Genomic DNA, 15,428 nt, shown 5'->3' with positions numbered 1-15,428 from the left:
ACTTCGATGAATGAACTTATATTATATATATAGAGGTCAACAGGAAGCGAGGCTGCCTGCGACTCTTAGTTGTACATTTGGGATATTTTATAATACTTTCAGGTTTGCCATTCTCTTGTGGTTCGAAATTCAACAATGTTTATATAGAGTAATATCTTTATTTGTTGTGACTTTTTTGCATAAAAACATACTCGCCTAATTATTTGTTCACTTTTAAATTAATATATCTATAAAAAAATAACTAATAAATTATTCGGAATTTAATATCACGAAATTTATAAAATATCACTTAAAGCCTATCTGTCATTAAAACTAAAGCATCATATTATTTTACATACAAGATTATGCAGTAACAAACATTAATAATGTAAGAGAAAATGAAATTATGTACATCTTATCATTTATTCTTAATGTCATAAGCATAAATTAATGACTATAAAAATACATATCAGAATCTGTAACATAAGCAATGACGTCAATAAATCACCTCATAAGAGCAAAATAACAAATATTTAATTGTGAAGAAGAAGAAGAAAAAAAAAGAGATTCAAACATTTTCTTTATCGGAAAAGAGCTTAAAATACCCTTGAAGTATTGAAAATGGTACATAATTACCCTTCATCCACCTATTGGCTCCAAAATGCCCTTTTCACCCACCTATTGGCTCCAAAATACCCTTGACATCCACCTTTGGGTTCAAAATTGACCACTTATTTAATGGTTTTATATTTAAACTATTTTTTTTAAATAGTTGGGCCTCGACGATTAGATATAATTTAATTTATTAATATCATTTATAAACCAACCCACTACTGACCCATTACTAATTATTTACCATCCAATTAATAAACAAATTATAAAATCAAAATCGCCCTAAACACTACTAAAACACGACGAAATTACAAATTCCTAAAAATGACATCCAAAATTATTTAGTCCGAATTAAAGCCCCAATTAAATTTAGGTTGAACCGATTATTTAGGACACTTTCAATAGGATTCTCTTTCAAGCTTGAATTCCAATTTTATGATTAAAGGTAAAGTAGTAGTACATCCCGAATTAATTTATGCACTTTTAAAATATAATTTATTAAAATTTATTATTTGTTTTAAATACTTTAATATATTCTTTTTTGAAAAAGTTATCCATGAAGTAACATCACATAATTGAGAGGAATGAATAACTAAGATGAACATAGTCATACTTTTAAGTTTATCAATAATTTTATTTTAGACTCTTGAATTATAATATGTTTTGATTGAAGACTTGAATGTATGATAATGTACTTTTATAGATATTTTCGCCTCAAAGTTTTAGAAACATGCAATAGTTTTTTGTTGTTGCATTAGTATTGGGGTGGTTTTATTAATTGGGTGTGATTTAATTAGTAATGGGTGGTAGATTGATTCATAAATTATATTAATAAATTAAATTATAACAATAATTGAGCGTCATGTATTAGAAAAATTATTTAAATAGTTTAAATATATAAGCGTTAAATAAGTGGTCAATTTTGAATCCAAAGGTGGATGAGAAGGGTATATTGAAGCCAATAGGTGGATGAAAAGGGTATTTTGGAGCCAATAGGTGGATGGATGGTAATTTTGTACCATTTTTGATACTTCAAGGGTATTTTAGCCCCTTTTTCGTTTCGTTATTTTATAATGAGAGGAAATGTTTCTATTTATAGACAATAAAGGGTAGTGTAAACAAATGTTTATTGTGCCTTATCGAAAATATTACAACTATTTGGAAAAGTTGCAACCCTTCAGAAAAGTCAAATCTTTCATAAAAGTCACAATTTTTTATAGAAATCACAATTTTTATAAAAGAAACAATTTTTCAATAAAGTTACAACTTTTCATAATATTCACAACTTTTCATAAAAGTGGAAGCATACAGAGTAAAAGTAAAAAAGTTGTTGACAAGAAAAATTATAGGAATGTTGTGTTCTGGTATATATCATATTGGATACCCAAAACGAGATCAAACAAAAAGAAGAATGAAAAAAGACATATTTGAATTAAACCTGAAAAGTCTCTTCCATCGTTGCATTTTTTCTCCTTTTCAAGTCTAAAATAAAGGAGTCTGAAACCTAAATAAGCCACAAAAATATAAAAATGACCAAAATAAGCCACTATTTTGGTTACTAACTAAAATAAGCTTAGTGGAAGAAAAAGTTCTACTTTATTCAATTTTTCAAACGTTTTCCATTGGTGTCATAACGCGTATTTTTAATGTATAACAGAACTTTTTCTTACACTTTATAAAGTGTAACTTTTTCTTATACTTTATAAGAGGAATATTTTCCACGTTTTGAAGAAGTTTTTTTTCAATGTTGTCATACAATTATGTTGATTTAACATGTCATAAAACGAAAAAAAATACATAGTCTGAAAAACTTTCAATCTCTATTTAAGGACGTTTGAAATAATTGATTGTCACGACCCCAAATCGGGCCGCGACTGGCACCCACACTTACCCTCCTATGTGAGCGAACCAACCAATCTAAACCTTAACATTTCAATATAATATCAACAGAAAGTAATGCGGAAGACTTAAACTCATTAATAAAATCAATAACTATTTTTATCCCCAAAATCTGGAAGTCATCACTACAAGAACATCTATGATCAAATTACTAAACTAAGAGTATTCTAAAAAGCTAAAACAAGTAAAAGCTAGTCCATGCCGGAACTTCAATGCATCAAGACATGAAGAGGAAGATCCAGTCCAAGCTAGAAGCATTAGCTCACCCTGATATTCGGAGTAATGAAGACTGGCTAGAGTTACTGTTGATTCGAAGATGACGGCACGTTTGCTGCACTCCACAATTAAACAAGAAGAAAACATAAAAGTAGGGGTCAGTACAAAACACGGGTACTGAGTAGATATCATCGGCCAACTCAAAATAGAAATCAATATATACCAAGTAATATCATAAAATCAACTATGATACTCAACATGTAGCAACAGCAAGTACTATATCATAATCAATTACCGTCAAGTTCACACATGAGGACTCAAGCCTCAATACCATACTCATTTGGGAATTACGTTCATTAGATTGAGTATATTAACATCTTTCAAGATTCATTATCTTTATTTCTCTTGTGTCGGTACGTGACACTCCGCTCCCTCATATTCATTAGTCCTCTTGTGTCGGTATGTGACACTCCGATCCCCTACATCTACGTGTCGGTTCGTGACACCCGATCCCCTAAATTTACGTGTCGGTTCGTGACACCCGATCCCCTAAATCTACGTGTCAGTTCGTGACACCCGATCTCTTAAATCTACGTGTCGGTTTGTGACACCCGATCCCCTTAATCTGCGTGTCGGTTCGTGACACCCGATCCTCTAAATCTACGTGTCGGTTCGTGACACCCGATCCCCTAAATCTACGTGTCGATTCGTGACACCCGATCCCCTAAATCTACGTGTCGGTTCGTGACACCTGATCCCCTAAATCTACGTTTCGGTTCGTGACACCCGATCCCCTAAATTTACGTGTCGGTTCGTGACACCCGATCCCCTAAATCTACGTGTCGGTTCGTGACACCCGATCCCCTAAATCTACGTGTCGGTTCGTGACACCCGATCCCCTAAACCTACGTGTCGGTTCGTGACACCCGATCCCCTAAATCTACGTGTCGGTTCGTGACACCCGATCCCCTAAATCTACGTGTCGGTTCGTGACACCCGATCCCCTAATCTCCTTCTATCAATTCATCAAGCCTTCTTTTATACCAAGGTCTCATCATTAACAAAGAGATTAAGGTTTTTCAAGATTTGGGATTCAATAACTTCATCATGCTTATATAATCACAATTATATAATTACATTCATGCAAGCATACAATTAAGCACATAGCAGGGTTTACAATATTATCAATACATATCATTCGGTATTAAGAGTTTACTACGAATATCGTAAGAGAAATCATAACCTACCTCCACGAAGACTAGTGATCAAGCAAGAATTTCCCAAAGCCTTGTGTTTTTCCTCTTCGTTCGTCTCTCTCTATCGATTCTCCTTCTCTCTCTTTCTGTTCTTTTCTTTTTCTTATTCAAACCTTCCTTCTTTTACCCTAATTAGCATATAATTAAGAATAAAAGATAGAAATAATAACCCACTAATTTACTCAAGGTTACCTCTTTTAACCTCCAAGTAATTACACTTATTAACATAAACCCACTAACTTTATAATTAAAGTAGGAATAGTCCAAAACGTCCCTTAAAACGTGTAAAGAAATCCGACCCAGACTGGGATTACGCAACCTGTGACGGCCCGTCGTGCCTGCGACGGTCCGTCCTGCAGGTCGTCGCAAGGTTCAGAGACTCCATTTCCACCAAAGAGTCTGTGACGGTCCGTCACGCCCGTGACGGTCCGTCACGCCCGTGACGGTCCGTCCTGCCATTCCGTTACGAAGTTCAGAGAGTCGATTTTCAGTACCCAATTTCAGAATTTCTAAGTGTTTTGAAACGAGACCCCTCGACGGTCCGTCGTGCTCATGACGGTCCGTCGTGGGTTCCGTCGTCTCAGCCTGTTTTTCCAGAAATAAAATCTGCTGCTCAAAACGACTAAAGAGGTCGTTACATTGATATCACCTACAACATAAAATCTTTTATATTTGTTCATTCAATCTTAAAAAAAATGTCTTCTACGACTAAAGTTAAAGTTTCAATTTATTGGGATGACAAAATTATACATGACAAAAATATCGTTTATTATAATTGTCCTCCCAAATACAATGCTAAATTTCCAATTAGTGTTCGATATCATAAATTCATTTCATCAATTTATAAAAGAATGGGTATAAACAGTATTGATTATAATTTGATGATAGTCGAAATACCCTACTTCATTTTTATCACAAGGACAAGTTAATTGTGGAGAGTGGATTATCTATAATGACGAATCGTTGATCGACTTTTTGAGGGTTCCAAATGACTACACAAATCAAATCAAGTTAACAATACTTGAAATCTATGTTAGGAAGGAGCCTAAGATTAGTCAACAACATTCTCATTTATCAGTCGATGTTAATCCCCAATTAGAAAATCGTAATAGCTTTGATGGATTTCCAATACCTCAATCTATTGATTTTCCTAACATGACTCGTCATCAAAATATTTTTACCGGTCGATGTGATATTGATTTAAATGAAACTATCAATGAAAGTGATCGGTAATGCTCAATAATTATATTTCAATCATTATTTGTTGATTTTGTCAATTATTTATTAGTTTATATGATTATTTTTCTTATTATTATATATTTTGTAGCGATTTACCTTAACAAGATAGGAATATTGCTCCAAGTTATGGAATAGATAACTATTTTGATCAGTCCTCACACTTTGAAATGACGGAAAATGTTGGGACATCCTCAAATTTTCATGTCTCGCCTATTTTTGGTGCAGATGATTATCAGTATGTCCAACGCTTAATTTTTCATTTATTTAATTAAGTTAATTGCATGAGCGAAATATTTATACTTTTTTTTTACATATATAGGGAAAATATTACACAAGATAAACCCATTGATCCTGTGAATATCGATGATTGTGACCTTCCTAATTACGGCTCACCTTCAGCTAGTGATAGTGATGATTTGCCTAATGCTGAGGAATCAGAAGATAATGTTCCATTTGAGGCATCATCTAGTGATGATTATTTTTTGACCCTCAATAGATCGCCAAGACCAATGTCCATGAGCCCGTTTCGTAATCATGAAATTCCTTATATTTGATAATCTCCCAGATGGTTCAAATATCTTTGGTAATACATATGATGAGTATACATCACAACGTATGTGACATGAACTAGAAAATTTCATGAATGATGCTATTTATATTGAAAAAAGGCATGTTATTCAATTCAAAGAAGCAGTTGCAAAGAGCAATTAAATAACTACATTTGAAAGTAGCACAGAAATACTTTGTTATTAAATCGACAAGAAAATCATGGCGACTTGTTTCCAGGCGTGTAGAACAAGGATGTCGATTTAGGTTGACTTCTTTTATTGATTAGCATACTAACATGTGAAAAGTTGAAAGATACATTGAATAACATACATGTGATATGGGTACATATCATGAAGGACATTTCAACTTGGATGTTGAGATGATTGCTAACGTCCTCTGTTTTGATATAGAAAGAACGCCAATGTACTATTTTATCCTTATATGATTCTTATTTAATAAGAAAATATTCATTTTTATTTGATAATTAATATTATTATTACTTTTCAGGTTTCCTATCAAAGACTGTCAAACAGTCATTCTTAAAGCATATGACATTTCGATAAGTAGAAGAAAAACCTATCTTGGTTGCAAGCGGGCTTTTGAAAAAGTCTATGGTACTTGGGAGGGTTCTTTTGCTGAGTTACCGAGGTTCATGAAAGCTTTGAAATACTTCAATCCTGGAACAATAGTAAAATGGAAACGGAGCAGCGTGTCGATGTCATTGAAGATATATTCAACTATGTGTTTTGGGCTTTTAAAGCATGCATTGATGGGTTTGTGCATTGTCTTCCTGTTACATCGATCGATGGAACACATGTCTATGAAAAATATGATATCAAGTTGTTGATTGAGATTACAATAGATGATAATGATTGTTATATTACCTTTGGCATTTCTAATAGTTGCAAATGAGAGCATAGAGACATGGACTTTATTTTTGAATCATTTGTACTTGCACGTTGTCAAGGGTCGTAGAGGGGTCACATTGATATCAGATAGGCATCACATAATACTCTCATCCGTGTATAATTCTCCGAATCGGCAGGCTCCATTTGGGTTCCATCATTTTTGTTTAAGACATTTGAAGGCCAATTTTTTTAAAAAAAAAATCAAAAATGTCACTTTGAACAACCTGTTATGGGCAGCTGCAAATCACTGTCAGGAGAAAAAGTTTTTGGAAAAAATGGAAATGATCAAAGAGATTAATGCGGAAGTGTATGTGTAGCTAATGAAGAACGATCTTGACAAATGGACATTGCACAGGGATGGAGGTAAGAGATGGGGCATGCTGATAACAAACAGTTCTATATCATTCAATGGTCTTCTCAAATCAGCAAGGGGTTTACCAGTTACTGCAATGGTAAGACTCACTTACAATAAATTGTGAATCAATTTGTTACAAGATCAAAATTTGTTAATCATCTAGTACAGAAAAAGCAACAATGGATGCCTAAACCATTCAAGATTTTTGAGGATAATTGAAAAAAGTCACAACGTCACACTGATCAACTATCACCAACAAAGGGAAAACATATTTGAGGTGCAGACACATATGCATCATGGTCGTGGTGGTAATAAGCACATTGTAAATGCATCACAAGGAAAATGTCAATGTGGTAAACAACAATCATACCACATTCTGTGTTCTCATGCAATAAAGGAATTCGACCAAATTAGGTATCAAGCATGGGAGCATATGACACCAGAATTCACTGTGCATAGCTACAAAAAAGCCTACTTTGGATAATTCAATCCATTCGGTGGTGAAAAGAATTGGCTTGATAGTCCCTTTCTTATGATAGCAAATAAAAATTATTTACGAAAAGTGTGTGTAAATAAAACCACTCGTATACAAAATGAAATGGATGTTCCTGCAAGTATACTCACTCGCAAGTGCTCAACGTGCAAACAAATAGGCCATGATAGGCGCAACTGTCATTCACGAAATCGAAATGCCTCATATGGTGGTAATAGCTAAAGAAAGATGTTTAATTGTGTTAATTTATTCTTGCATCAATTTTTATGCAACTTTTTATTCGAACTTTTTGATCATCTTCAAGTCATGTTTAAATTTTCAAAAATTTTCATTTATTTTTTAAAAGAAAAAAATACATACACAAAATAATAATGATATATATAACTAAAAGAATAATACTATACACCACAAAAAAAAGATACATACACCAAAATAAAACTATATATGATTAGAATAATTTACTATATACCCTCAAAAAAAGATTCATACACAAATAAAATTAATATTATATTCCACAACCCTTTTTTGAAATTTGTAAAACATCTCGCGGTCTAAGTCCCGTATATCCATCTTCATCTCCATTGTTCCTCTTTCTCTTTTTGGCCTGAAGATCCTTTATGTTCACATTCTTTACAATTTTTTTAACAAGTTTTTTTCTTACGGGTGTTTGCGGCATATCATCCACTGGCATGATGAAAGCAACATCTGTAGACGAAAGTGGTGATAAGGTGGTCTGCAAATACTAAGTTAGATAGTAGAAATTAAAAAATAAAAGTATAAATAATAGAAATATGCAATGTGATGCAAATTAAAAGTCTACAAAATAACTAATATAAATATTTCAACAAATAAATAAATAACATAAACATGTGTAACATCAGGATCCTCATTAACTGTCGGAACAACATCCTCTATGATCATCGTGGGACTCTCCTCCACTGTAGATGAAGGGCCCGTAGTATGAATCTAAAAAATTATTAAAACTTAATTTAATATAAAATCAAAGTTTTAATAATTAATATACATATTTCAAAAATAAATAACTAACATAAACCTGTGTAACGTCGGGATCCTCATTAACTGTCGGAACAACATCCTCTATGATCGTCGTGGGACTCTCCTCCACTGTAGATGATGGGCCAGTAGTATGAATCTAAAAAATTATCAAAACTTAATTTAATATAAAATCAAAGTTTTAATAATTAATATAAAAATTTCAAAAATAAATAAATAACATAAACCTGTGTAACATCGGGATCCTCATTAACTGTCGGAACAATATCCTCTATGATCGTCGTGGGACTCTCCTCCACGGTAGATGAAGGGCCCGTAATATGAATCTAAAAAATAATTAAAATATTATTTAATATAAAATCAAAGTGTTAATAACTACTATAAATATTTCAAAAACAAATGACAAAATGAAAAAAATTCCTGTAAAGCAAAACTGAAAAAATGTATAATGTAAGGCATTATAGTGTAAGACATTTCAAAAATTCTCATTTCTGCTTATATATAGTGTAATGTATAGTGCTTATTATCAGTGTTGTTTTAGTTTTAAAATTGATTAATTTTCATACATCATTGCTGCACAGATAAGTTGACGATTCCATCTTTTCTGGAGGCCCTAGAAGATTCTGTTTCCAAGGCATCAGGATCCAATGAATCAAGGCAGGATGAGAAGGATTTAAGATCTCAAACTTGTAACAGAAGTGATCCCATGGATGAAGGGCATAAAGATAAACAGTGCAAATCAAGATTGTTATGAAGTGATCACAATGTTTACTTCAAAGAATTGATTTTAATATGATGTGAACATGTTACTTACAAGCACTGTGAAGAAGTACTTATTCAGGGTGACATAAGTTGTGTATTGTTAGAGGTGATAGACATAAGTCATTTCCAATTATGTGTGTATCTGATGTTTTAACACTAAAGTTTGAGATTCTATCGCCTTATTCATGGGATCTCAAAATTATTTTTTTCCTCCCACCTACTATTTTCGGAGAACATATTTATAAATTGTTTGGTCAAGCATCTCGAATTTTCGATAGCTAAAACAAAAGAAAAACAAAAGACCCCTCATTTAGTAATTAAAGGAAATAACTGTATTAAATAGACAAATAACACGAACATGCGACTCAATCGGATCATCAAGCAATCCTTCAATAAAATCTTGAGTTTTATAAATAGTAGTATCTTCGGTGTCACAATGGACAGTACCTGATGTACCCTACAAAAATATATAAATAGTTTTATTTATTTATTTTGAAATATTTATATAAGTTAGTAATGTTTTAAGTTTATAATTAATTGTTAATGCTTACCGCTATATCAGGTATATAATCTCCAACATCTATTGTTGATTCATAGCTTATACGTTCGATTCCTTCTACATCTCGAGTCGGTCTTGAATAAGGATCAAATGACATATGTATAAATTCATGATGTCTGACGTGCCAAACTGATGAACATGCAAATCATCAGCCTCTATTCTCACCTCTGCCTCTATGTGTGGAGGAATAGGCATACCACCAGCGCCACGTCCTAGAGCGCGTCCTAGAGCTCTACCTCTATGCCCCTCCGTCCATGTCTGGCTCCTCTTGCACGCACATGTTCAAATAAAGGATCTTCCTAAAAAAATGTGTCTCTAAATTGTATTCCGGCCTCAAGCAATGTATCCCTAACAATCTGAGATACTTCTTCACCATGTGAATTTGAGGTTGTATCTCTCTGCTACTGTAATGCAAGACTATACAACTTAAATAGTCCTCTGGACATTGCAATACTAGTACCAGCGGAATGAACAAAGCCTGACGATACATCAACCTCTAATGCAGGCATACCTATAAGCAATCTTCCATGTCGCATGTACCATAATCTATACCCTGCCCCGCTAGTACCATCATTTACCTCAAACGCTAAACTTTGATATCGATTACCCCAATCACGAAAATATTTATCCATCATTTCAAGAACCTCTGGTCCAAGCCTCCTACGCTGATCATGCACGTGGTGGTTGGTTCCCCAACTAGGACTCACAGATACATGCTGGGAATGACCAAACTGACGCATTACTCTATCAGGCGTGTGCACTTCAACAATATCTAGGCAAAACATAGGGACACATGTCATCCATAGAGGCATCGATCATACAACAAGGAGGCAGTGTATGCAAAATCTCATTGTACGGTATCCATCAAAACTATTTTTAAAACATAACAATTATATAAAATCAACATTAACTAATTAGTACACAAATAAAATTATTATTGATTTACTTTTATATGTAATTTATATTTTTTTTAATTATTTTAGTAGAGTTGCAAAAATTATTTGATGTACTTGATCCTCCGTTATGCGGGTCTAGCTGGTCTCTAATCGGGATAAGAACATGATGTGACTCAGTATCCCTATCAATTCCACGCGTTCAACGGCTAGCATATGGAAGTAATATGTCACCATAATGCTGAGGAGGAGCTGATGGCTGTACAGGCAAGATCTTTCTCCCAACACCAAACCTTGATGTGACAAACAAAATAATTAGATTATAATCATTAACAAAAAAATAATAGATAATTACATATATATATATTTTTATAGCTGTAGGAAAATGCATGTGAATCTTTTTTTAAATTATGTAGGTTCTATAATAATTATTCATATTTATTATGAAGTAAGTTTCAACCTTTGGTTGGACCTTTTTTTTAAAACTATGTAGGTTTTCTAATAGAATAACATTGTGTGCTTTATCAATGCAGGTTTCTATCGAAGAAGCAGGCAAAGAAAATAAACTATTAGTATGTAATTTAAATATTTAAAAAAATTGAATATAGAAAAAATATTCTTGTACGGTATAATGTTAAATAATTTTACATTTGAATGTATTTTAAAACTTAAGTAAAGTTACCTTAAGGAAAGGAATAAATCCGCAAATATCAACCACATTATCGATAGATGTTCGACAAAGTGCACTGCACTGCCCCAACTGTACTTACCTACATTGTAGATAGGATCTAGGAACGCCAAGTGTTGTAAACTAATAAGGTTTCCTGAAGTGTTCGGAAACAAAATGCCCCATAATATAACAAGCATGTAAAGTCTAGCAATCCTCTACACTCGTTCCATTGGAGTAGCATCTCTTATCAGATTTACTTGTAACTGATCTCGCAAGTAGCCGGTAATGCTATGTATCATCACCCGACTCGCACCATCCTTATCAGTAGGTGCTATGGTGCATCCTGTGAATGTCTCTAATAAAGTATGTCATGGACGAATCCTCCGGGTAGCATCCTGAATGTACACAACATCACCATCAATGCGCAAACCAAACAAGACCTGCACATCCTGCAATGTAATCGAGACCTCACCAAAAGGTAAGTGGAAGCAATGAGTCTCTGGCCTCCAACGCTCAACCATAGTTGTAACAAGGGCACGATCATACTACATCCTTCCTACACAAACTACATCATACAGTCCGGACCTACGTAAGATCTCCTCAACACATTCATGAGGTAGGTGCAAATGAAATAAATTCCATGCATCATTCATGCGCACCGTCCTCATAAGGCTACTAAATGGTATTTAACCTTTCCATAACAATTATGATTTATGCTCATGCTGAGAGAGAAGAAGTGTACGATCAATCGGTCCAGGATTCACAACACGCTCCATTATATACTGTAAGAAAAATTATATTAATTCGTATAATATAATTATATTTTTAAATATTAATGCCTAGACAATTCTGCTTTTTATTTACTTCTATAGCTTTGTTGGACCTCTGCGGTAAAAGTGAAATTATATATTGTACCTCTTATTATTTGTCGAGGTTCCTCAGAGAGATTTTAGCTTTTGAATTGTGAAGGGGAGTAAAAGAAAAAAAAGAATACTAATTGATTAAGTAGTGAGAACATATGTAATGATCGAGAATATTTTAACTAAATAATGTTTAAAATTCTTAGTTATTAACTATGACATAATCATGAAGAATGCTTTCTGATATTAATCAAAATCTAACAAAGAATAACGTTATAACTCTCTCGGCTTTCTGCTCAAGTTGGTGAAATAACTTGAGTTTGCTAACTCCAAAAGAAATTACTAAAACAAAATCACAGAAATAGTAATCAATCACCCGAACAGTGTTGGCGAACTAGCATTTGAACAAGTAAACAATCACTGAAAAGAAAGGACATTGGGATATTTCCTTGGGAATATGGTGGTAATTATATTTTGTGAAAGGAATTGTTTATAACACACAAAAAAAGGAATCTACACTAAATTAGCTGCTAGATTCCCTATATGTCTAGTATGTGATATATTTTTTTTTACTTTGCTAGATTGTACAGAGCTCCTAACACATCCTTAGTGTTTTTTTTTACTTTGCCAGATTAGCTTAATGTGTTTACATCATTATATTTTGATTCATTCTATTGTAGTTAAATAATTAGATAAAAATAAATTAGACTATAATTTTGTGGTTTAATATCATTCTTAAAAATGTTTAATATCATTTTGTCAAAACTAATGGGTATCTTAAAGAACTCTCACAAAATTCAAAAAATTCAACTTCACGATACTATTCAAAATTCCAATCTCCTTTTAACGTAAGGTCCAAAGTTGGACCATAGGAATATTTCATTCATAATTTATTTTCAAATTTAATACAACATAGAGAGAGCAACAAACCCCACTAACAAGTAGAAATGAAATCTAAATTAGAAATACAGAGGAATGCTAAATCAGCTTTTTTTTCTCTCAATATTTTTACTATTCCATTGTAAAATAAAATTAAAATAATTTAAGAACATGTAGGTTATAATTTATTCCGTGAATCATAACCATTAGGCAAATGATACTATACTAGACACAAGATGAGATAAATGAAACACATTCTAAGTAAAGAAAATATGAGATGTTAAAGAAATACCTAATTTATATAATTTGTAGGGACGGATTGTTATGTTGATGGGTTGTGCTACTCCAAAATTTTTATTTATTTAGTGTGGGGCCACTTTGTTATCGGATTGGGACCATCAATGTAAATCTTCAAAGTGTAAAAAAGCTTAAAAGCCATGAAAGTGAAGAGAGAAGGAGAAGGTGAAAAGGTAAAGTAATTTTCTATAAAGTAGAAGATTTTCGTCCACTTTAAAAAGTTCAACTTTATAAAATGGAAGAAAAAGTTCCACTTTATAAAGTGTAAGAAAAAGTTCCGTTATACGTTAAAAATACATGTTATGACGAAAAACGTTTAGAAAATTAGATAGAGTGAAACTTTTTTTTCCACTAAGCTTATTTTAGTTAATAACTAAAATAGTGGCTTATTTTGGTCATTTTTAAATTTGTGACTTATTTAGATTTCCGACTCAAAATAAAGTTATGTCGTGTGTTCAATGCCAGCTCTTGCCTATAAATTTTAAGGCCAATGCCTTAGGGGGCCTCAAATTAAATAAACTGTTTAATTATTTATAATAAAAAGTAATATGAATCTTTCGCTAACACTCACATTTAACCTTTTTTACTTGTTTTGCTCTTTATTTTTTTAAATCTTTGATAGTTAGAATAATACTCTGTCAAAATATTAATGAATAGTCAAAAAGTGTAGAACAAAGTGAATTAGTAATTCTTTTGTTTATTTCTTCGTAATTTTTCATACTAAATAGGATATATCACTTATCAACCTTTTGAATCAGATTCCATTATTCTAACTCTTGTCTTTATTTAAAGTATCAACTTATTACTTGTAAAATTATGTTATCAATTCATATAATAATTGTCTCGATACAATGATGTTTTTTAATGTTGAATTGATAAAATCTTACCTAAAAATAATAATTTAAAAACGTATTTGAAAAAATCATTTATATAAAAAGATATTCAATAATAATTTACATCTAAAAATTTAGAAAAATAAATAAATACAAATATAATTTTTTAAAATTTTAGGTCTCTAATTAGAATTTGGCTTTGGGCCTCAAACTATGTTGAGCTGCCCCTGCGTGTGTTAAGAGAAAATTACTTCTTTATTTGTATTCCCTCGTTTGCAGGGGTTTTGACATAATATTGTTATCGGGTGATCCAAATGTTCACAAGATCTTGACGTTTCTCGAGTGTATTTATATAGCTGGTGACACTTTTACTCTTCATGGTGTGATGTTACTCTATTATTTATTAACTCAGCCCAATTCGATCCTATTAAATTGCTTCAATTGGTATAATGTCAATAAAAATAAATTAATATGTAATAACAATGGATAAGAAAGTATGTGTGATACATTTCATTTTTCGAGAGTCTAATAATTTAAGATCAATAAGAAATTTGCGCATGAAATTTTAATTTTTGAAATGAAATTTATATAATTGTAAATTATATAAAAAATTAATATAAATCACAATAATTGCAGTTCAAAATATTTACAAGATTTATGCAAAATTTGAATAAAATTTTCAAATGAGTCACTTAAATTGGAATGAAAAGAATAATTATAAATGGGAATTTTCAAAGAAAATTGTAAAAATGATGTTTCTTCATTTATTCAATGAAATTTATATAATTGTAAACTACATAAAAAATAATATAAGTCACATTAATTGTCAGTTTAAAAGGGTAATATTTACCCTTGAACTCTTAGAAATGGGTCATATTTACCCTTCATCATATTTTTTTTGATATATTTTCCCTTACCACCCAACTTTGGATACATATTTGCCCTTGTACCATTAAGTGTTGTGTCATTTTTATCAGTCTATGTGGAACGTACATGATGCCTAGGACTATGAAAAAATCGGATCAAACCGTTAACTCGGACCAATTTTCGGGTTATTGGACTAACGATTTGAGTTATTGGGCTAATGGTTCGGGGCTCGGTTTAGAAAAATAGTGTATTGGGTAATAGGTTCGGGGGTCGGGTTGGGGAGCCAAA

General features: G+C 32.2%; 1 protein-coding gene across 3 annotated transcripts; it reads right to left on the bottom strand.

Moving 5' to 3' along the window:
- Positions 1 to 7,951: 7,951 nt before the first annotated feature.
- LOC104646677 (flocculation protein FLO11-like) lies at positions 7,952 to 9,571 on the bottom strand. Of its 3 annotated transcripts, none has more exons than XR_740843.4 (5): positions 9,335 to 9,571; positions 8,748 to 8,846; positions 8,561 to 8,659; positions 8,401 to 8,472; positions 7,952 to 8,211 (listed from the first exon to the last, which is right to left on the bottom strand). XR_740843.4 is itself a non-coding variant. In XM_069296524.1 (5 exons), the coding sequence occupies exons 1-5, from the start codon at positions 9,156 to 9,158 to the stop codon at positions 8,164 to 8,166; spliced, it is 390 nt and encodes a 129-aa protein (XP_069152625.1). In that variant the 5' UTR covers positions 9,159 to 9,571; the 3' UTR covers positions 7,952 to 8,163. The 3 variants fall into 3 exon arrangements, 2 of the variants coding, with proteins under 2 accessions (XP_069152625.1, XP_069152624.1); XM_069296524.1 differs by having other exon boundaries at positions 9,087 to 9,571; XM_069296523.1 differs by having other exon boundaries at positions 7,952 to 8,472; positions 9,087 to 9,571.
- Between the last annotated feature and the right edge of the window lie 5,857 nt (positions 9,572 to 15,428).

This window comes from Solanum lycopersicum, chromosome 4 (genome assembly GCF_036512215.1).
Source record: "Solanum lycopersicum chromosome 4, SLM_r2.1".
Classification (NCBI taxonomy): Eukaryota; Viridiplantae; Streptophyta; class Magnoliopsida; order Solanales; family Solanaceae; genus Solanum; species Solanum lycopersicum.
The sequence above is the reverse complement of the archived record's forward strand: the minus strand, read 5'-3'. Positions and strand labels throughout refer to the sequence as shown.